General features: G+C 46.1%; 1 protein-coding gene across 5 annotated transcripts in view; it reads right to left on the reverse strand.

The window, feature by feature from the left end:
• The window catches only part of Ascc2 (activating signal cointegrator 1 complex subunit 2), a 45,544-nt gene that overhangs the window by 19,868 nt on the left and 3,403 nt on the right, over positions 1-22,273 (reverse strand). The window contains exons 2-8 of one of the 5 annotated variants that reach the window (XM_005396225.2): positions 20,347-20,444; positions 13,304-13,462; positions 12,812-12,982; positions 11,693-11,822; positions 6,879-6,946; positions 5,624-5,734; positions 3,999-4,111 (exon numbers count right to left, since the gene is read on the reverse strand). In XM_005396225.2, the coding sequence (XP_005396282.1) occupies positions 3,999-4,111; positions 5,624-5,734; positions 6,879-6,946; positions 11,693-11,822; positions 12,812-12,982; positions 13,304-13,462; positions 20,347-20,427 (833 nt within the window). In that variant the 5' untranslated portion in view covers positions 20,428-20,444. Of the gene's footprint in view, positions 1-3,998; positions 4,112-5,623; positions 5,735-6,878; positions 6,947-11,692; positions 11,823-12,811; positions 12,983-13,303; positions 13,463-20,346; positions 20,445-22,273 lie in introns of those variants that run through there. The other 4 variants (XM_013520428.1, XM_013520430.1, XM_013520429.1 and 1 more) reach the window with 4 other exon arrangements.

Here is a 22,273-nt window from a genome sequence, read left to right on the forward strand (position 1 = left end):
GGCTGAGGCAGGAGGATTGTTGCAAGTTCGAGACCAGCCTGGGCTATAAAGTGAGTTTAAGACCACCCTGAACTGCATAGCGAGACCCTGTCTCAAAAAGACAAAAAAAAAAAAAAAAAAAAGTTCACTTACAAATAATCTTTCTTAATTTAGTTATGAGATATAAAGAGAAAGCTTTAGTTTTGGTGTGAATTGGAATCTTTAAAAATTATCATGCCTGGCATGGTGGCACACATCTGTAATGTAATCCCTGCACTCAGAAGGATGAGGCAGGAGGATTGTTCAAGACCAGCCCGGGCTACAAAGTGAGCTCAAGGCCAGCCTGAACTGCACAGCAAGACCCTGTCTCAAAAAGACAAAAAAAAAAAAAAAAAAGTTTTAACATGAAAATGTCAACACAACATATCTTTCTCAGAACACGCTAAATGTGCTCATGATTTAAATATATTCTATTGTCTACACTAGTTCTGAGTTAAGCCAGTTAGTATGGTTTCTACAACTCTTACAAAACTAAAAATTATATATATATTGAGCTGGATGTGGTGGCACTTGCCAGTAACCCAGCTACTTGGGAGGCTAAAGAAGGAGCATCCAAAGTTTGGGGGCCACCAGCCAGGGCAACCCCCTGTGGAAGGCCCCACAGGGGGTTGTGGAGAATGGACAGGAATCTTCCAGGCAAAGAAAGGTTACAACGGCAGGAAGGGAATTCAAGGCAGGTGGAGTACAGTGTGTAAAGGCTCAGGGTGTGTCTGGGGCAAGCCCGGGAGTGCGGCATGACCTGAGGCACAGGGTGGGGACACCAGGACTGCAGGGAAAGGAGCCAGTACCAGTAAGAGACAATTCTAGTTTCTCCTGAAAGGCAGATTGGGAGGAACTCTGAAGTGCTGACTGGGTTGGGGCCTTTATTTTGTGGGCAACAGAAGTTACTACAGGCTCTTATCCAAAGGGGCCCCAAAGAGATCCTGCTAGGTAGAAGGAAGACAGGGAGGAGAACACGGGGAGGAAGGAAGACTGCTTTCTCTACTCAGCCCAGCCAGCATCTTCTTTATGTACTAAGACAGCAGAATACAGGCACGGGCATTCCCGGACCAGTATGAAGGGGCTGCACCACACTGCCTGGCAACAACAGATCCTGCCCCATTCTCAGTGGCCTCTGCTTGTCACTCTTGCCAGGCATTTCTCCCCACCGTTCGCAACAGTCCCTGGGAGCCTACCCAACTCTGTCTACCCATCCATCCACTGTGTCATTTCCTCACTCGTTCAACAAAACATTTATCTAGTGCTGACACACGCCAGCGATGACAGCTGGTCCTCTGCCCCCTCCTTGGTCTTCTCAGACTGTGAAGAAGCAGACATTAGGACTGATCAGCTCCCAAGACAGGGATTGTTAGAATCAAGTGCTGATCAGCATTCCCCCCAGAAGAAAGCAGCTGGGATGGAGCTGTGGCTGGCCACTTTGGAAAAAAAGTATCCTGTCTCATGAAAGGGGCATGAAGTTGGTAGGAAATGTGGAAAATATAGAAAAGTAGGAAATTAAAATCACAAGGGATTAGACTGTTCTTAGAATTTTACACCTTGGTGTTTTCATTTATCATTGCAATTTCTCACTTTAAACATCTCCCTGAACAGGGAGGGTCTTTGGAGTTGGGGGTGTAAGTTTTAGAAGAGCAGACTTTCCTGCATGGGATAGTGGAGGTGGGGATAAGGTCCCACCCACCTCAGGGTGAGGACGAAGAAAGGGAAACACTTTGAAAGTGACTCTGCCCTTGAACCACACACAGCCCTGGCTGGCGCAGCCTGTTCCACTGTGCTGGAGGCCAGGAACCAGCGGCGAATGCAGTGACCTCAGCTCCTGACAGTTCTCTGGAAGGAGCTGTAACCACCCTGACAGCTTTTTCGTTCATTCCTCTTATAACCACTTTCTTCTTCCTTTCTCTCACATCTATGCAATATATCCAATATATATATTTTCTTCCCTTTAATTTTATAAATGAATGGTATGTGAGTACTATATTTTATGAATGAATGCTACACAGTGTAAGCGTAGCACTATAAAATACACAGTGATGTTTCCCTCCCCCCACCAGGTCTGTTCCATTGACATTAGTGCTTTAATTTTCCTGATATGCATTACATTTGCATATTTAAGAATATACACATCTATATACTCTCCCACCCTTCCTTTTCTTTCCCTCTATACTGAGGATTTAATTTTTTAATTTTAGGTTGTTTTATTTTTTGGCTTTTTGAGACAGGATCTCACTACGCAGTTCAGGCTGGCCTTGAGCTCACTTTGTAGCCCAGGCTGGTCTCAAACTCACAACGATCCTCCTGCCTCAGCCTCCCCCTACCTTAGCCTCCCAAGTGCTGGGATTATAGGGGTGCGCCACCACGCCCAGCCTATACTGAGAATTGAACTCAGGGGCTGAAGCATGCTAGGAAAGGGCTCTGCTACTGCACTACACCTCTAATCCTTTCCTTGCTTTTTAAAAATTGAATGCCATCACATTATGAGTACTATGTATATTCTTCGCATTTTGCTCTTCCATTTAGTGGTGGTACAATGGCAATGTGTAAAGTACCCTTGGTCTTGGGCACGGCTAGGTAGAATTTCACTGTGTATATGGCGTACTAGATACCATAGATTGACATTCAAGGTTTTTTGTTTTGGTGTTTGCTATTATAAAAACATACTGTGAAGCCAGCAGCGGTGGCACACACCTGTAATTCCAGTACTCTGGGAGACTGAGGCAGGATGAGCCCAAGTCTGAGCCCAGCCAGGCAATCTAGCAACTTAGTAAGACACTATCTCAAAATACAAAAAGGCTAGCTCAGTGCAAAGGCCCTTGATTCAATTCCCAGTACTGAAAAAACAAAACAAAACAAAACAAAAACCACGTTGCACAAAATAACTTCACACACATATCGCTTTATACCTTTACAAGTATATGTGAGAAATAATTCCTAGAAGTAGAATTGAAGGGACAGATGGTATGTGCATCTTTAATGCTCACGGGTCTTGCCAAATCATCCTACTTAGAGGTTCCAATTTACCCTCCCATCAGCAACATATCCTGGCAACAACTGAACCTGCTTGGGCCAAAGTGCCTTCTTTGTCCTCTTCTGGTGCCATACCTAGGAGGGCCTGCCTCTTTTGGCTTAGTTATCCTCTGCTGCTATAGTACTGCAACAAGAGCGATGCTGTCAGAAAGTGGCCAAAGGGAAGACAAGTGTTTGCAGAGCACTTGCTACGAATTCCACACTTAAGCTGTAGTTCTGGCTTTGGGAAATTTAAGCTGTTTGGAGGAAGAATTACACCACAGAAAAGAGGCAGCTGCATTTCCAATTGTTAGGCCCGCCTATTCTCCGTGCAGTGCCTCTGGTTCTGGGAAGGAAGAATCCTGTGGGTGAGCACGACCAGGAAGCACACCGTGGGGGAGGCCTGGGATGCTGCAGGAGGAGGAGGTGCGCAGGAGGAGGAGGAAGAGAATGAGGAAAGGAGAGCTGTGGCCAGTGTTAGCCTGAGGAAAAGTCAGAGGACAGTGGGCACGCTGATCTCAAGGAGGACAGTGGAAGGCTGTGTGACAGGGCTGGGGAGTTTCAACTCGAGCCAGGAAGGCATGGGTGTGAGGCGGCAGAGGTGAGATGTCAGGTTGGTTATGCTGTGCCAGGTGTGGATTTCCCTGAGAGAACTATGGGAGGGAGCTGGTGGTAGTTGTTTTCTTTCTTTCATTCCCTGTGCCTGCCCATGACAGGGGCTTTGAAACAAAGCAGAACTGAAATTGTTCTCTTGCCACACTCTGCCCCATCCTGTTCTTAGCTCAAACTGGCAATGCTTCTAAAATGCAGGCTTCTCACAAGCAAGAGCCTTATCTGTCTTTCTCACCACAGCACTCCCAAGCTGGAAGGACTGGCACATTCGAAGGGCCTAGTAAATATGTGTTGAATGAGTACATGGACCGAAGCCTCTACTTCAACAGCCAGAACTCCCGCTGTACCTGTAACAGAAGTCGTGTTTCTGGAAGGTTGGGCAAGCCAAAGGGAAGATATCCAGAAAGGCCCAGAGCGTAGTGCAGGTATCACAAAGGTAGAGAATAACGTCCTTTAGTTCCTGTTGCCAAGAGAAAAAAATGCTGAATTATTCTCCTGTGCCCCATAGACAGCTTTGTAGAGTCTGAGACACAGCTGACAAAAATCAAGGTCCCCAGTTGGGTGTGGCGTCACATGCCTGTAATCTCACTGCCTCAAAATGCTGCAGCAGGAGGAGCACAAGTTCAAGGCCAGCCTGGGCTACATAGTGAGCTCAAGGCCACCCTGAACTGCATAGTGCAATCTTGTCTCAAAAAACAAAGAAGAACAAATCAGCATCCCCAGTAGGCAGGATGTTGCTTGGGCAGAAAGGAACAGTGGAGGCCATGTGATACAGCCTGTGTGGTCCATTCCAGGAGCGCGGTCTGGGTGAGCCACCCAATCGCTAATGCAACTTCAATGGGCTCACGGTCAGTGACTGCCAAGGTCATTTCTAGTTCAAAGATGATGTAGTCTCTCTTCTATACTGAAGAAAAACCAAGCATTGCATTGGAACTCAAGCCCTCTGGTCCCAGAGAGTGGGCACATCCCAGTGGGAACCAGTGAGGGCAAGAATATCAAGCCCACACTTTCCTTCCTCTCTCTCTCTCTGTGTCTATGTGTGTGTGTGTGTGTGTGTGTGTGTGTGCGCACATATGCACACATTTTGAGGCAGGCTCTCACTATGTAGTTCAGGCTGGTCTTCAACTCATTCTGTAGTCCAGGCTGGCCTCAAATTCACAACAACCCTGCTGTCTCAACCTCCTGAGTGCTGGAATTACAGGCATGTGCCACCATGCCTGGCTTTTTCCTCTCATTTTGATGAATGTATTTAGGACATGGGGTGCTTGCTTGTCTGGTTGCTTAGTCTCACGATAACTCTGAGGTATGGGCTAAGCAGCTGTTAGGATCTCCACCTTGCAGGTAAGGAAACTGAGCCTCAGAGGGTGAAATGATTTGCCCCCACAGCACTTGAAACACTTGTCTGATGGCTCTTTCCCCAGCAGATCATAAGCTCCAGTGTGCAGCTCTCAGCTACCTTGTTCCTGTTCTCTTCAGTGCTTAGCATAGCGCCTGACACACAAGCAGGCCCCTTAAATATCTGCCTTCTGCCTGCCATCCTCATGGACTAAGTGCTGCAAGAGTAGGTGCCATGTCTGTTTTGCTACTGTTTCACCCTCAAAGCTCACTAGCACATGCTGGAGGCCCCTGCGCATAAACTCAGTGAATGAAAAAATGGTTCAAGGAGTGATGCACAAATGAGCTTGCTGAGCTGAACTAAGTAAGGCCTAGGCCTCTATCTCTGATTCTGAGGCCATATTCTTTTTAGTGAAGCAAATGAAGCTCCCAGATGGAAATATAAGCCTGTTGAAAATACTCTTAACCCACATGATGGGAAGAAATAGCTGCTCATTAAGTCAAGAAAGGGACGGTGAACAGGGCAAAAAGCCACCATTGGGCCATCTGTCATAGCAATATTCCCAGCCTTGGAGCAGAAAGTGCTTTTTCTGGAAGGATCTAGCTAGAAAGAGGCTGGGCTGGAACGTGACCTCACCAAGAGAGGCATGTCGCTGGGGGTCAATCGGCCCCTTTCCTCAAGCTTCTGGGGTGTGCTGCTGGCTCCATCCCCTTGCAAACCACAGTGCTGGAGGATATTGCTGAAGACCTGTGAAAGGCAAGAAGGAACTCTCCCACATCTTGATGAGACACACCCTGACGTCCAATGGCTGGGACTCCCACTCCACAGCTAGGGACAGGTGATCTTAAAACTGCCTGGGGGCATATACGTTCCCAGGATACCAGCTGAGGTAATTTTTTTTTTTTTTTTGGTTTTTCTCCGGTACCGGGAATTGAACTCATGACCTTGTGCTTGCCAGGCAGGCGCTTTGCCGCTGAGCTAAATCCCCAGCCCCTCAGCTGAGGTAATTAATAACCTTTTCAGAATTAGGGTCAGAATAGGAACTTTGTAAGATGGGGAGATGGGAAATATCCTTCTTATGGAATTGTGTAGAGGATTAAAAACACAACATAGCTCAGTGATATTGCATTCACCAGCATGAGCGAAGCCCTGGCTTCCATCCTCAGCATTGCAAAACAAAAGAAAACAAAAGCTCCACAACACACATGTAAAACCCCAAGAATCCTGCAAATATGATCTGACTAGATAGGCTGGGCGAAGGGCATGGTAATGAACATTTGGGATACACCTTCACCAACATATAACAGATTTTTAGATCCTCTGTAGGGCAGCTACTTATGGGAGCAATATTTTAATAAAAGACAACAGTGGTGGGAGGGGGAGGCCATGGTAAAATCATGTAGGTATTGAACTGACAGTGCTGTCCTTGGGCTGGCATGTAACTATTCTAGAAGTTACTAAGAACAGTGTGTATCTCTTCATGGTGGGATTATGGGGCAATAGCAATATTCTTCTTTCTGGTTTTAACATTTCCCACATTTTCCATAGTGAACATTATTCTTTCATGAAATGATTTTTGTAAAACGTAAAGCTCTTGATAAACATAGGTTGCTTGCCAGGATATCCTTATGACTGTTGGCAAACGTGCAAGCCAAACTGTGTGAGTGTCAGGCAGCCCTTAGATTTCAGTCCTGCTCAAGAGGACAAAAGGGCAAATTCAGAGGTGTGGTCGGAGACAAGACAAAGACACTGTCTGGGAAGATGGTCTACAGAAAGAGGCAGGGAATAAACACTTCTCCCCAGCTCTTACAGAAAAGCCAAAGAACATCAAGTGGGGAAGCGGCCAGCCTCCCCAGCTCACCCTCCCCTAGGCAGGCCCAAGAGCTGGTACCTGAAGGATGGTGGGCATGGTTTCATCCAGGTCATTATAGTAACTCGGTTGCTGGATAAAGATATTTCCTATAAAAAAAGAGACACAAAGAGAGAGAGAGGGAGAAGCAGGAAGTGGGGAGAGGTGGAAAGTTCACATTACAAATGGTTTCCAGCATGTTCTGTGACCTTTCTCCCTTTTCTTAAGTATCTCTGTAGTGAGGACCTTTAGCAAGTCTTGGCCTAGGGCCCCGCTGGCACTGAGGTTTGACCCAGCCTAGAAACTTCCCCCCACACTGGGGAGGAGCTTTCCTCAGTAGAATTTAACCTTTTAAATACTTTTATCTAGTGAATCACATAAAAGATTTGCCCTGGCCAAACTGGCTTGCCCTGATATCCCCAGGGAGTAAGCAAACTCAGGCACCATGCCTCAGTATGACAGCACGGGCTTTGGGAGTGGGAGTCAGTCATCCAGGAAAACTAAGAAATATGATCTCTTTGCTCAAGAATCCTAAATGCGGGGCTGGGGATTTAGCTCAGCGGCAAAGCGCCTGCCTGGCAAGCGCAAGGTCGTGAGTTCGGTTCCCGGTACCGGAAAAAAAACAAAAACAAAAACAAACAAAAAAAAAAGAATCCTAAATGCAACAATGCTGTGTCATGCCTCCCAAGATGTGAGGAGCCTCCAGGGAAAAATGTCTCTAAAAATTCTCTCGCTTTTGAATACGCCATCACTTTATTCTACGCCAAGTGAAAGGCCTGAGAGGGATGTGGAGATGGATTCAGTGCATGTGTGGTCGCTCCTATAAGATGGAGTCTTCTCTGAGGGTTTACTATTCTCCAACTGACGCTGCTGTGCATGTGCAGGTTGGAGCATAAGGTAACTAGAACAGAACCTGAGTGCTGTGCTCCCCAAATGGTGAGGGAGGGAAGAAAGCAGGAAAGTCACAACTAACTGGGGACAAGATAACGACAAATGCCAACAGCCTTAAGAGAAGAGGGTTCTTCATCTCACTGTAATCCTCACATCTAAGGGTGGTAGAAGGATGCTCCGAATTCCTGGCGTCCTATATCCCTGGGCAGGTCCCTGGGCAGGTCTCTGGGCATGGTTTCTTTACTGACAACTCCGCAGCCCTGGTCCCACCGCATAGCATTTAAAGTAAGAAACTCATTAGTTATTGTACTTTCTCTCAACTCTTTCCTGAATACCACTTCATCCCTTGATTTCAGAGAGCTCAGTTTGAGTAGCCTGGGCTTCCTCAGGATCTCTCACTCTAGATGACTGGTGGTCCTGCAACCTGTAAAGATGCATCAGGACCATATGCACTCATTTCCTCTTCTGGACAGGCCAGGAATGTCTAAGCTCTCCTCCCACCAACCTCTGCTCTTCCTCATGAAGCCCTATCCTGATCTTGCAAGTCAGGTCTGAACTCCTGACCATGGCACAAAAGGGCTTGTGAGATCTGGCCCCTGTGGGCATCCTGGGTCACCTTTTCCCCACTGCCTGTGTTGTCGTCCTCCCTTGTACCATCCTCAACCTCAGACAGCAAGCTCTGTGCCCTCCTGCTGCCTGAAACAACCTTCCTCCCCGAGCTAGTTCTACATTAAGGCAGGTGTCACATCTTCCAGGTAGTGCCTCCTGATCCAGCCAATAGAAAGAAGTCTCCTCCCACAACCCCTGGGGTCACAGTGTGTTCCCCCCTCTCATAAGCCTCCAGTGCGAAAGCCTGTAACAATGCTGTTTTTCAAGTATCAAGATAGCTCAGACTTTACAGTCTATCCTTGGAGTCTTCTGAGTCCCTTTCCTCTCCTTTATCTGATTCCAATGACAGTGAAGATCTCTCTAGCTTCTGATCTCTTAAAAGAAATAATAAAAAGGTAAGGGACAGCTATGGCATCCTTTGAACTGCCCCTTCTCAGATGAAAGCAGTTGAGAAACCCATGGTGAATAAGAGATACTGCCAAACAGATCAGTGCAGTCCAGGAAAGGGCCATGACCCAATTTACTCTGGCTTTACAAAGCAGCTCCAAGAGTGACTGAAAGGCTCTGTTTTAAAAACTACACTTACTGATTCACAATATCAGCCTTGAAAAGCTTTGAAAAAAAGGGAAGGGTAAGGACTGGGTTTGTGCTCGCAGGACAATTAACCAGTTCCCTTTTCCTCTCCCGTCAATCCTCTTACAAGAGATTGCTTTGCCCAAGAATTTCTGTTGTATTGGCAGGGGAGGTGGTCCCTTGTGCCTTGGGCTTAAGGACTGAAAAGAAAGCTGCAGTGTGTACGAGGGAGGTATGGAGGCAGGGAGGGGCTGAGAGAGACGGAGACAGAGACAGACTGACTGCAGACCCCTTCCTGCACGGCTACTCTGAACGCATACATACACCTTACTAAGCTTAAGATTCTCAACCTGGGAGCCTGAGAACACTTTACAACACCCTTAAATCTACGGAACCACCTTTCATCAGATTCTCAAAGGAGCCAGTGACCCAAAAGATTAGGGAACAGGGCAGCAGACAAGCTACTCAATCCCCCGTCACCATGCCATCTCCCGTGGGATCCTCAGAGCTACCTTACATCTGACACCTCCAACAATGACCTCATGCCTACTCACAATCACGCCTCTCACCTCCCAAAGGCTCTTTTTCTGCAATCCACACCAGTTTTCTCCAGAACGGTTAAGACTTCTCTTTCCAGCTGGCCTCACGGAGCCCTACTTTAATTTGTCTCCCAGATGTCCTTCTCTGCTCCAGTAGCCAACCAGGCTCTCACCTTCACACCCACACGGATGCTCCCACCTCTACCGTGGCCTCCTGTCTCTACCCTCCCTCTGCCTGCTGCCAGACTAACCTGTCACCACATGGCTCCCTGCCCTGCTCTAGGCTCAGAAAGTAAGAGCACAGGCTTTGTGAGGACTGTGCTGTGCCAGGCTTTGTGCTGAGCATGCTATTCCCACTGCCTCCTATTTGAGCTCCACAGCCACCCTATGTGGAAGTTCTTTCCCATTCTCCAGATGAGAAAACTGAGGTTTAGAGTGGTTTAACAACTTAAGTTGACACAGCCAGGAACAGAGCTGGGTTGTGGATTGGGCTGTTCACCTCTAGAGCCTGCTGTTTTAGCCACCGAGCAATGCTACTCTCCAAGAGCTGAGGCCTGGCACAGAGCCCTCCCGATGTGGCTTCAGCTTCCTCCCTTCCGCTCCTGTTGCTGCCTTTCTGGAATGCTCCACTCTAACTAAACTGGCCTGGTAATTGTTTTCCTAATTATACCTTCTGTTGCTCACTAACCTCATCCTCTCAGTCTACAGTAAAACTATTAAGGGTCTTCCTCTGAGAAAATTAAAAAAAAAAAGGGTTAAATGGTGATCAGGCTATAATTAGATTTGAATGAGAAAACAGATTATTCCAGTTAAAAAACACTACACACAGGGGCTGGGGATTTAGCTCAGCAGCAAAAGCGCCTGCCTGGCAAGCGCAAGGTCCTGAGTTCAGTTCCCGGTACCAGAGAAAAACAAAAACAAAAAAAAACCCAAAAAAAACGCTACACACAAAATTTCATATACATTATGGCCTAATATGGTTTTATAAAAAATATACAAAGATGCTCAACATGGTTGTGCATGCCTGTACTCTAAGCACATGTGGGGCTGGAGCAGGAGGATCCATGCGTTCAAAACCAGCTGGGGCTCTAAGGCAAGTTCAAGGCTAAGCTGGGCTACATAGTGAGACTCTGTCTCAAAAAAAAAACCCCAAAATGACTGGAAGGAACCAATAACCAATAGCTGTCTCTTGCAGGAATCTGCTAATTGTTTTCCTGCTTCGTTATACTTGACCTCCTTTCAAAACTTTGTACGAAAAGAAAGGAGGAAGGAGGGAGACTATCACAGATGATAACTCAGGTTTGTAAGCAGTATTTAGAAGACTGTCTGTCCTGTGATCTTGGGAATGAGGAAGAGCGTCAGGGGTCTCTACCTGCCATCTTGGGTGCAACAAGTTTCCTCATGGCGGCACCCAGGGAACACAGGATTCACCCAATCAATACTGCACCAAACTTCTGGCTCACCACTGCCTCAAGGGATCCAACTGCTAATGTCCATTCTTTTTACAACCCCAAAGAGTCTTCTCTGAATTCCGTCCCATCTGTCCTTAGCAAGGTTCACTGATGAGTTTTTTTTTTTTTTTGGTAGCAGGAATCGAACTCAGGACCTTGCACTTGCCAGGCAGGTGCTTGTGCCGCTGAGCTATATCCCCGGCCCCTGTCTGCAGCAATGCTGCAAACTGCCATTTTTGGGGCAGCTCCATTGTCCCTGAAGTAGGGAGCAAAATGAACAAGAGCTTGAGAATCAGATCTCCATAGCCACAGGTCCCAGCTTGGTTACTTATTAGTCAAATGCTGTCAGTCACGTCCCTCAGTTGGTTTCCTCATCTGCGTACATGGAGGATAACAACACTTAGTTCTGAGGGTTGCTGTGAGGATCCAACGGGGATACCAATGTGATATGCTTGACATGTCAGGGGCCCAGGCCACACTCAAATAAAGATAAGCTGTCACTGTTTTTCTAACTATCATCACCAAAGTAAACTTCCTCATTCCTGTCATTTTTTTTTTTTTGATACTTGGCCTAACACTAAGACTTCCAGACCCTTGAGGAACTACATATCTGATACCCCCTTATTTTTTTTGCCTTCACTCCCCAGTTGCCAGTCACTTCTTTTAGAGTTGACACTCATAGATCTTTAAGTTTTTGCTAGTACTGTTCACCCCTACTGCTCTGACTCCTCTGCACTAAGTGTCAGCCTCTGTGACCTCTGGTTAGGCACATGGGGGCCCTTGTCCTACATACCTATCATCTTCTGGAGTAGTGGCGAGTTGCCTTTTCCAAAGAGCACACAGAGGTCCAGGATCTTTGGGATGTCAAAGAGGAAGTTATTGTAGAGGATTTCTCCAAATGCAGAAGGGGAAATGAAGTGATCCTAAGAAAAAGTGCAAGAGAGAAAGAATGGAGACTCTGAATGCTCATACTTTGTATAGTGAGCAAACTCAAAACAAACAACCCACAGGCCCACCAGCTGGGGACCAGCTAATGAATGGCAATCTGCCCACCCTATGGACATGTCTGAGCTTCACACACAGACCTGGAGCAACAGCCACTCTCAAGTTCAACATAAAAAGCAAACATATGCCAGGGAACAACCAGCTGAGAGTTCATTCTGAAATATTTACAGGTAAATTACCAAGAAGTTTGGGATAGCACAAAAATACTCCAGAAAAAAAAAAAAACAACTCTGGGAGAGATAAAATAATAGTGGCAAAATGCTAGTTGTTAAGCTGGGTGATAGTTACATGGGATTCACTGTACTTTGCATGGGAAAGTTTCGTATAAATATATGCACATATTTGAAAATGTCAGGCATGGTAGCGCATGTCTGTAATCCCAGCACTCAGGAGGCTGAGGCAGGAAGGTCATTGCAAGTTCGAGACCAGCCTGGGCTACAAAGTGAGCTCAAGGCCAGCCTGAACTGTATAGCGAGACCTTGTCTCAAAAAAAAAAAAAAAAAAAAAAAAAAAAAAGTCTATCATCATTATTTGTCTTCAGGGCTGGGGATAAAACCCAGGGCCTTTCACATGCCAGGCAAGCACTCTACCACTGAGCTACATCCCAGCCAGGGTTTAAAAAGTCAGAATCAATGTCTTTACCCTCTGACGCACAAGTAAAGGCACAGTCACGCGTCACCTGGCAAAGGGCCCTCGGCTTCCATTGATGAAAACACTGGGTGTCAAAGGCCTGGTGAAGCAGAGGATAAGGATGTGGCACAGATTTCTTCCCCAGTGGTGGGAATAAAGGTGGAGGAAAGACAAAGAGGAAACTTGACGCTTCCAGAGCCTTCCTTCCCAGGGGCAGAGAATCAGCACTGAGGTGTCTGGTGTCAGTCGGTGACCAGTCACGGGATCAGAGGCTTACTTTGGATTCCTTGTGTGTGGACATGCGGAGGAAGGTGAGGAAAACACTTCGATGTAGGTGCTTCTGCATTTCAGCAACCTCGGGGGTCGGGGCAACCCACTCGTCGAACTTACGGGGGACATAGCGCAGATAGGAGTCCAGGCACTTTTGCAGGGTCTCATCAAAGATTACCTAAGCCAGGTGACAGAGGACAGCAGGGATTTAACCTTTAGATCCAAGGGGCTGCTGGTGGACCCCGGCCTACTGCCAATACTCCAACCCCAAGGAACCAAGGAGGTACGAATGAGCCGAGGGCTAAACACAAGTTTCTAAAAAATGACACTTTGGAAGGTGTGTTAACATCATTAAGATAGTGATATAAGACAACAATCCAAACCACAATTTGCTGTTAAGGATCCAGTGTAAGAAGTAGAGAAAAAAAGCACCTCCTAGGGGAAGAAAAACAACAATATCATGTGCTTTGTCTTAGTGTTAATTTTGATAGAATGTTACCTGGCACCAGAATTTATCGTGAGGCAAGGCCAGGAGCCAGTCGAGGTCATTGGCTACGAAGGTGGCGCGTTCCAGGTACTCCTCCACTAGGGCGGGAATGTTGTCTTTAGGGGGCGGTTTGTATAACACAAAATACCGGTCTGCCTTCTGCTCGGGGTGCTACGGATCCAAAAACCACGTGTTAACGTGGCAGAAGTTAGTCAGCAAGGGCCCATTTGCCAACCCACAGCAATGACAACACTTGGCTGTTCTAACCGGTGACCCTCCAAGGAGCTTTTCAGCATAAAGAACCAAGTGTATCTAACAAAGGGGGCATAGTTGCACCCGGGGAACACAGGGCAGTTTTAAAAACCATGTTTTTGGAGAGTACTTGATGGCACAGGGAAAGGTTAAGGGAAGAGAAAGCAGGATACAAAACTCTCTACTTAATATAATCAGTTTTGAGGTTTAAAAAAAGTACATATATTCAGATACTGGTACGGATTTTAAAAAACAAAGTAGGGGGATGAAATCCCCAAGTTACTACTGGCTATCTCTAGGGGTAGGGGCAGCAAAAGAGACTGGGGCTTGAATACAGTTTCCAAGTTTTAAACAATGAACGTGTAACATTTTAAAATTGATTTTCAATTATACAAGTTAGAAGCTGGAAGTGATGGTGCGGGCCTGTAACTCCAAGTACTCTGGGAGGCTCAGGCAGGAGGCTCACACGTGCAATCTCAGCCTGAGAGATTTAATGACTTAGCGAGATCCTGTCTCACAAAAAAAGTGGGTGTGTGGCTTCATGCAAAGGTCCTGGGTTCAATCCCCAGTACCATAAAAAAAAAAAAAGAAAAAGAAACAAAATAAAGAAAAAAGTGAGTCATAAGTATCTTTTCTTTCAAAAATTTATAATGTGGGCTGGGTGTGGCTCAGTGGTAGATCACATGTAAAGTCCTCGGTTTGATCCCCAGCACCAAAAAACAAAAAACAAAAACAGGAAATAAAAAGGAAGTAAAAGAATGCTATAGAGGCGGTGAGTCATCTGGGACCATATTTCCAACCTCCATTATCTCCCAGAGACCACTCTTCTTTTGTTTGGTGTCCTGGCAGCCTGTGTGTAGGCATTTATATTAAAATATAGCCATATGCAATATTTGGGCCTGTTTTTTTTTTCTGATGCAAATAGCATTACACTGCACATATCACTGTTTTGTTAATGCCCAGAAAAACCAACCTCAGTAATTTTTAAAAAGAAGATTCCAATCAAGTAGCTGCAGTTCTCAGCTTAGAGTCACAAGTTCCCTCTTCCAGCACTTACCGGGCCATGAACAGACCTTACTTTGTTCACCATAAAGAGGAGAAGATGGGGTCAGTTTTCTCCCAGACTACATAAGGGTGGCTTTCTTTGGTGGAAGTGGTAACAGGAAAAAGGCCGGGCAACAGCTCAGCTGTTATCAACCAGTCCCCCCACCCTCAGGCTGTCTGCTCAGGGATACAGAACAATCAAGACGGATAGGTCTTTAGTCTCCTATGGCCCAGTGAAACTACAAACTGTAGAGTCCTTGTTTCTACAAGGATTCCTGGGGGCTGCCTAACATCTGTGCCTGAGGGATCCCTTCCTATTTAACTGTGATTTACACAGGGGGTCCCAGGTACAAATCTGTTGAAAAAGGAAGTGTATGGACTGAAATACATTCAAAACAATTCAAAGTCTAAGTTTATCTTTCTGGCGTCCAAACTTTCTCTTCCTCTGCCTGTTGATACCTCTCACCTCACCTCTTAGGTCACATCTCTCAGGCTAGGCTATTCATTTCTCTAACACACACACTTGCGCACGCAAGCCTTGAGATCCTACCTTCCCTGTAAACCTACGAATATTTACTTGACTCTCACTGTGCCAGGTGGAGGACATATAAGGGCACCCAGATCCTTACAGGTCCACACTTGGTGCACATCTAAGCCGCCAAGGGACCTCCAAATGAAAGGACATGACAGCTCAAAGCTGCCGAAGGGGCCACAGGAGCACAAGGGAGAAATAACAGCGCCTGGAAGACAAAGGATGGCTTCTTAAGGCTGTCAGCATCTGAGCTGAACCTCAGAGAAGGAAAAGGCTTTTTAGGTGGAAGAAACAGCATTCGATGGAGGCATAAAAATGGGCCATAAAAAGTGCACAGACTGCATTGGGTACTGACTGAGAAATGGATTTGGAGAGTGGTGGAGCATTAAAAAACAAAAACCTGAGACCTGCCCGTGCGGCTGCTGAGTAGGCAGGTTCCATGGCCTATTTCTTTTTTATCCATAACTAGTTAAAAGGAAGATAGAATTCTCCCCACTTACAGAGGAGGAAACAAAGTAAGGCTGATGAACTTTCCAAGGTGATGAAGTTAAGGAGGCAACTAAGGGAGGATTTGATGCAAAGCTCATGCTGCAGACCTATGATAGCCGTGTCTATCCTGGTCTCCGCACCTGTCCCTGAGTCTAGTTCTCACCTCATTCCCTTCAGGAAGCCTCTATGACTCCCACTTCTCTCAATTAGAAGTTCACCTGGGCTCTCCCCCAACACCTGTACTCCGCTCACCTGAATGTGGCACTTGTTAAACGGTATCAAAAGTGCCTTTAGATTGGGAGTGGTGGCATATGCCTATCATCTCACCGCTGTGGAAGACTGAGGCAGGAGGATCACAAGCTCCAACCCAGCCTATGCAACTTAGTAACTTATTGAAACTTTGTTTCAAAAGAAAAACTTTACAGGGGCCAGGGATTTAGCTCAGTGGTATAGTGCCTGCCTGGCAAGCATGAGGTTCTGAGTTGGATTCCCAGTACAAACCAGCCTCCCAAAAAAACTTTATAAAGGACTGGGACTACAGTTCAGTTCAAAGGCCCTGGGTTTAATTCTCAGTACCCTTCTACCAAAACAAGTACTTTTAGATTAGTGGTTGCTGTGGACAGGGAGCAGGAAAGGGGTGGATTACAGATGGACACAAGAAGATGTTTGGGGAAGGTGGAAATGTCTTGATTGTGGTGACTGTCTCAAGGGCCAATACAGACACTATACCCAATTAAATTTTATGCTTTAATTATGTAGTTGAGTGTGGAGCGGCACACACCTGTAATCCCAGCACTCAGGCGACTGAGGCAGGAGGATTGCCACGAGATCAAGGCCAGCCTTGGCTACACAGTGAGTCCAAGGCCAGTTTGAACTATATACCTAGATCTTAGCTCAAACAAAAAAACATTGTGTAAAGCTTTACTGTCCTTCAATGACACAATAAAGTTACATAAAAAGTGAGAGTCTGTCCTCTCGACTGTCTCTCCCACTAGCTATATGCTCCCAGAGCCTTATGACTTCCTATTACAGTGCCTGTCGTTACGTGGACTTTCTATACACATTTCCTGGCTGGGTGGAGGAATGGATGGGGGTAACAAATGACTAGATACACTCACAGGCAGGGTTTGGGAAGGTTATTGGATTATGGGGGCTGATAGCTGACGTGCTGTTAGAAGGTGGAGTCTGGTTAGAAAAGGCAGGTCACTGAGGGTGTGATCTAGAAGGGTTTACCTCCCTCCCTGGCTTCTCCCTTTGCTGTCTGCTTCCTGTCCACCATGTTGTGAGCAGCTCTCCTCTCCCATGTCCCTCTGCCACGCTGTGCTACCTTGGAGCTAGCCAATCACACAAGGAATGAAACTTCTAAAATGTGAGCCTACCAGGCACGGTGGTGCACACATGTGATCTCAGTACACAGGAGGCTGAGGCAGGAGAATTTTGAGTTTGAGGCCAGCCTGGGCTACAAAGTGAGTTCAAGGCCAGCCTGAACCGCATAGAAGCTCTGTCTCACAAAGACAAAACAAACAAACCAAAAAAAAAAAACAAAAAAAAACCAAAAAAAAACAACGTGAGCCAGCCAGGTGTGATGGTACATTCCTGTAATCCCAGCACTTGGGAGGCTGAGGAAAGAGGATCGCTGCAAGTTTGAGGCTAGCTTGGGGTACAAAGTAAGTTCAAGGCCAGCCTGAACTGCATAGTGAGACCCTATCTCAAAAAGATAAAAACAAACAAAAAAACCGAAATACCTAAAATGTGGCTGGGAATTTAGCTCAGTGGTGCAGTGCCTGCCTGGCAAGTATGAGGTCCTGAGTTTGATTCCCTGTTAAAAAAAAAAAACAAAAAAAACCAACAAAAACACAAACCTAAAACATGAGCCAAAATAAACCTCTCTTCCTTTAAATTGTAGGTATTGCGAGGCATGGTGGTGCACACCTGTAATCCCAGTACTCGGGAGGCTGAGGCAAGAGGATCATTGCGAGTTCGAGACCAGCCTGGGCTCAAAGTGAGCTCAAGGCCAGCCTGAACTGCATAGCAAGACCCTGTCTCAAAAAGACCAAAAAATACATATATATATATATATATATATATATATATATATATATATATATAAATTTTTTTTTAAAAGTCTAATTTGAAAAATAAATAAATAAATAAATTGTAGGTATCAGGTATCATGTTCTAGTGGCAAGGGAAGTAACTAAGACAGGTCCTCTCTGCTCTGAGAAGCTACGAGAACATCCATTGCCCATCAAACTTCTGAGGAACTTGCTAAGAAATTCTTTGCTTCAAGAATTGTTCTTTAAGCACTACTTGCACCTCTCACCCTGCAAAGGCAGTGCTCACTATATTCCAGGCACGGTGCTAATTCACAGACATTTCATTTAATCCTCAAAGCCATCCTACCAACTTTGGCCAATTATTACCTTTTTTGGACCCTAACTGCTCCTTGGCTGAAGATCTTTGTGCCTCAAGTTGAAACACAAGAGATAAATAGGGGGTATCAAAACAGTCTTCCAGGAGCCTCCTTAGCCTGCAGGGTAATGTTTGTTAGCTGTTTCCCTCAGTTCACTGTTCCCGCTACCCTAACCCCATTCAGCGCTGCTATCACTATGGCTACTGTCATCACCATCAAAACTACAACGTATTAAGTGCTCACTATATTCCAGGCACTGTGCTAATTCACAGACATTTCATTTAATCCGCAAAGCCATCCTACCAACTTTGGCCAATTATTACCTTTTGTGGACCCTAAAACTTAGAGGGGTAGGTACCTTGCCAAACACATCTGAGATGAACGCAAAGCCCGAGCTCCTTTGCTCTGTGATACTGCTGCCACCTCCGGCACCTGCTGGTTGGTGTAAGAGTCAGGCTTGTAGCACTACTCAGGTCCTTCAGTCACATCCTCCCTTCTCCCACTGCTGTGCCTGCTAGCGTTTATCTACCCTTCCACACGCAGCTCAGAATTCCCCTCCCCCAGGAGTGCCAGTGCCCTCTCACTAGTCCCAAGACCTTCTTGTCACCCACTACCACCTCACTGGTCTGATCAATGGCCCAGCTCTGCTCATGTCACAGGAGCTGGGCCACTGGCTTTCCTTCTTTCACAATCCTGATCACACTGTCAAAAAGCTACTGGTGTGTTTTCGCCTTAGACTGTGGCCCCACACAGGCAGGGACCACATCTCTTCTCTTTGTAGCTCCAGCATCTGGCCCTAAGGCTGGCTGTGTCTCTAATTTATCTACCCAGTGTTTCCTGAGAGTCTACTAAGTGCCTGGCACTGAGAAGCTAGGAGTGAAGAGGAAGCCCAACGCCTCACTCTCGGAACCCACAGCTTACAGCCCAGGTGCTCACTCAGGACACGGGGAAGGACTGAGGTAGAAAAATCAGACTCAATCAACAAAGGAGCCAGTCTCCACTGGCAGTGTCCAGCAGAACTTCCTGTGATAGAATCGCACCTCTGTGTGTCTGCTTGGCCAGTGCAGTAGGCACTGATCACAAAGAGCTATTTTCACTTAAGTTAATTTATAATCCAGTTCTTCAGTCCATCTTTCAAACACTAGCCACAGGGCAAGTCTTCAATAGTGACATGTGGCAAACAGCTACCTATTGGGTGGCTACTTTTGTGAATAGTACAGTCTTACATTTTCTGATAAATATCCTCTGTATATAAAAAGGTTACGAAAACAAACAAGAGGCTTTAAGCACAAATGTTAAGGATTTGAGGTTCTGGGATTAGCCTGACTGGCTTCCCATCTTGGCTCTCCTAATTTCCCAGTTCTGTGACCCTGCAGTCAGTTTCCTCATCTGTAAAATGGGGATAAGCAAAATACCCATTCATAGGGCTGTGATGTGGCTTAAATGATATAATCCAGGTGAAGTGTTTAGAATAGTTTGGCCCAGAGTAAGTACTCTATAAATGGTTGGTACTGTTATTACAGACTGTTTAGCAAGTAATAAGAAGCCATCCAGAAGGCAGGAAATAAAAAACCAGACCTCTGTTTCTCACGACTTTACTCAAGCCCCTAGAAAATACTTCCTCCCACCTTGTTCAAGTAAACTCATATTCTTGGGAAACCAACATGTGGGTATGGGATCCGTTCTGTATCTGTCTCCTTTGGTAGACTGGCACCTCTCCATGGCTCTAATCTCTCTCTACAGCTGGGAACTGGAAGGTTCACAGCCTCCTTAGTTTTCAGTCTCATAAGCCCTGGCAGAGTCTCTGTACGTGGCACTTCTTATCCCAGGTAAGATAAGTTAGCCCAACCTCTGAAATCAGTGTTCCCACCGAAATATGGATAGCTACTGTCAAGTGTACCTTTTTTCCTTTTTAAAGATAGAATGCTTCCAGTGTAGAGTACACCTGTTTTCCTTTTTTAGACAGCTCTGAAAAAGTCCTACCTGAAACCTGAACACCTCCACAAGGTCTAATCCCCAAACACGGCTTTAGGTTGGATCTCTTTGTAGCCCAGCTGGGGCTGCATCAGAATTGCCATCAAAGTGCATGGAAATTAAATGCTTTGAGTGGGAGTCGGGGGATGAGATAGAGGCATGGAAAATGCTACTCAAATCTAGGCTGCTGCTCAGAAGGAAACAGTGGAAGGATCTAGCAGTGTCTCAGCTTCTGAATTACTAACTATGGCCCTCGGGTCATTCTTGGAACAGATAACGAATTTACTTTTTCCTTCTAAAACTGCAATACTGATAATAATCAGGCGGAATGACCTCAAGGCCCCTGCTCACCAGTGCTGGTGAAGTCCTCTGCTTTCCTGTCTTCGGGTCCTTGTGGGTGATCTGGAGTTGATCCAGGGGCAGAGCTGGCATTGTGCTCCGTGACCCTCCTGAAAGGAATATGTATAGAAAGAAGAGAGCAGACACACAGACTCCTACAGACAGGGCTCCAGGGCTGATCCCAGAGCCAGAAGAGAACCATTAATCCCCAGTCTTAGTGTGCCCCAGATGTGGGCCTCCAAGACCTACTTCATGTGCTACTGATCCAGATAAAGTGCTGTTTTGCCAAAAGCAGTCATTCTCAACTGCAGAGGAATACAATTCCCAGGCAACGCCCATTCCTTTTGAGAAGTACTAGCTAAAAAAGTACCTAAATTATTTTTCACTTTTTTTTTTTTTGAAGTACTGGGGATTGAATCTATGACCTGGCACAATACCATGCAAGAACTCTACCACTGAGCTACATCTGTGGCCCCCTAAATTATCTTTATTATGGCTCCAACTCTATGCTCAGTAGCCTATGGAGGCAGGAGATTAGGGTGTGGCAAAACTGGCTGGGGAAGTAGGTGTGTCCTGTTAGTTACAGAATCCCAGGACACAGGCAGAACATTTCCCAAAGCCCTGCACATGGACTTTTAGGGACAGCTTGAGAGGTTTTCAGTAAGACACCCTAGGCCTGATATCAGCCTGAGGAGTAGAAGATACAAAAGGGACAGTCAACACTGAGCCTCTGCCACTGTGTACTCTCATGGTGTACAGCGTACCTTTCTTCCTACTTCCTCTTGACTCCAACTTATTCTGCAGAGCCTGCTTCTTTTTCTACCTTTAATAAATGTAAAATCTTGCTACTGTTTGTGCTTCTCTTGACCAACTCTGTGTGCTGGACAGAAAGAACCTAGAAACCACCTCTAGGAGGAGACTTCAGACCCCTAAAACCCTGTAACACTAGGAGCTCTGTGAAGATTCTGCTCAGGGCTCTACTTCCCTTACTACCTTTCCTACGATCAGCACAGACCCAGAGCAGACACAACCACATCAAAAGTCTGAGGAATGACTGACTAGGTCACTCTTGTTATAACTCTCATCTGACCTTTCAGGTCTTTGAAGGGTTGGAGCCATGGGCCTTCCCTTGCTTGTAGAAGGTGTTAACATGTACCGACTCTCTAGGCCTCTAGGAAGGAGGACAGATGAATAGAAGGACCAGGGGGAAAGAGAAAATTCCTAGAAACCTGCAAGAACAGGCTCCTTTGCACAGAGGACCAAACTGGCCTCAAAGGCAGCAGTTGGTGCTGAGTGTGGCTCAATGGCAGAAAGTGTGTTTAGCATACGCAAGGCCCTGGGTTTGAGCCCTAGCAAAAAAATAAAATAAAAAATAAAAAAGCCAGGAGACCCCAGGTCTCCTATCTTCCCATCTAATCTTCTTTTTACAATACCACTAGGCCTGTCCCACAGGAGGGACACATGAGTTGTCCAAGTCATGGAATGGATGTAAATTAGCCTACTCAGAAGGCATGCTATTTAAGGCTAGTATGGTCACAGTGACAACAGATCAACGTTGAGCAGAGGAAACTGTCACTTCCTGAGCTCTCATAGACAAGATGAGGGGCAGGTCTGCCATATATTACCAGGTGTGCTATATCTCAGATTTCAGGCCAGCCCCTGGTGATAGGAAGACAGATACTAGGGAAGAAGATGCCCTAGGCAAAGGAAATAGAAGATCACAGGATAAGAGAAGGAAGCAGCAAGGTACACAAGTTCTAGTCTGTTTTATTGTATTTTTAAAGAGACAAGTTTCCCAGCTGACCTTGAACTTTTGGGCTCAAATGATCCTCCTGATTCAGCCTCTCTAGTAGCTGGGATTACAGAGTGCACCACCGTGACTGGTTTCTGGTCTGTTTTCATCGTCTAGCTTTGCTAAGCATAGATAACATTCATTCTA

Source organism: Chinchilla lanigera, unplaced genomic scaffold (assembly GCF_000276665.1).
Source record: "Chinchilla lanigera isolate Chin_1 unplaced genomic scaffold, ChiLan1.0 scaffold00054, whole genome shotgun sequence".
In the NCBI taxonomy this organism is placed as follows: Eukaryota; Metazoa; Chordata; class Mammalia; order Rodentia; family Chinchillidae; genus Chinchilla; species Chinchilla lanigera.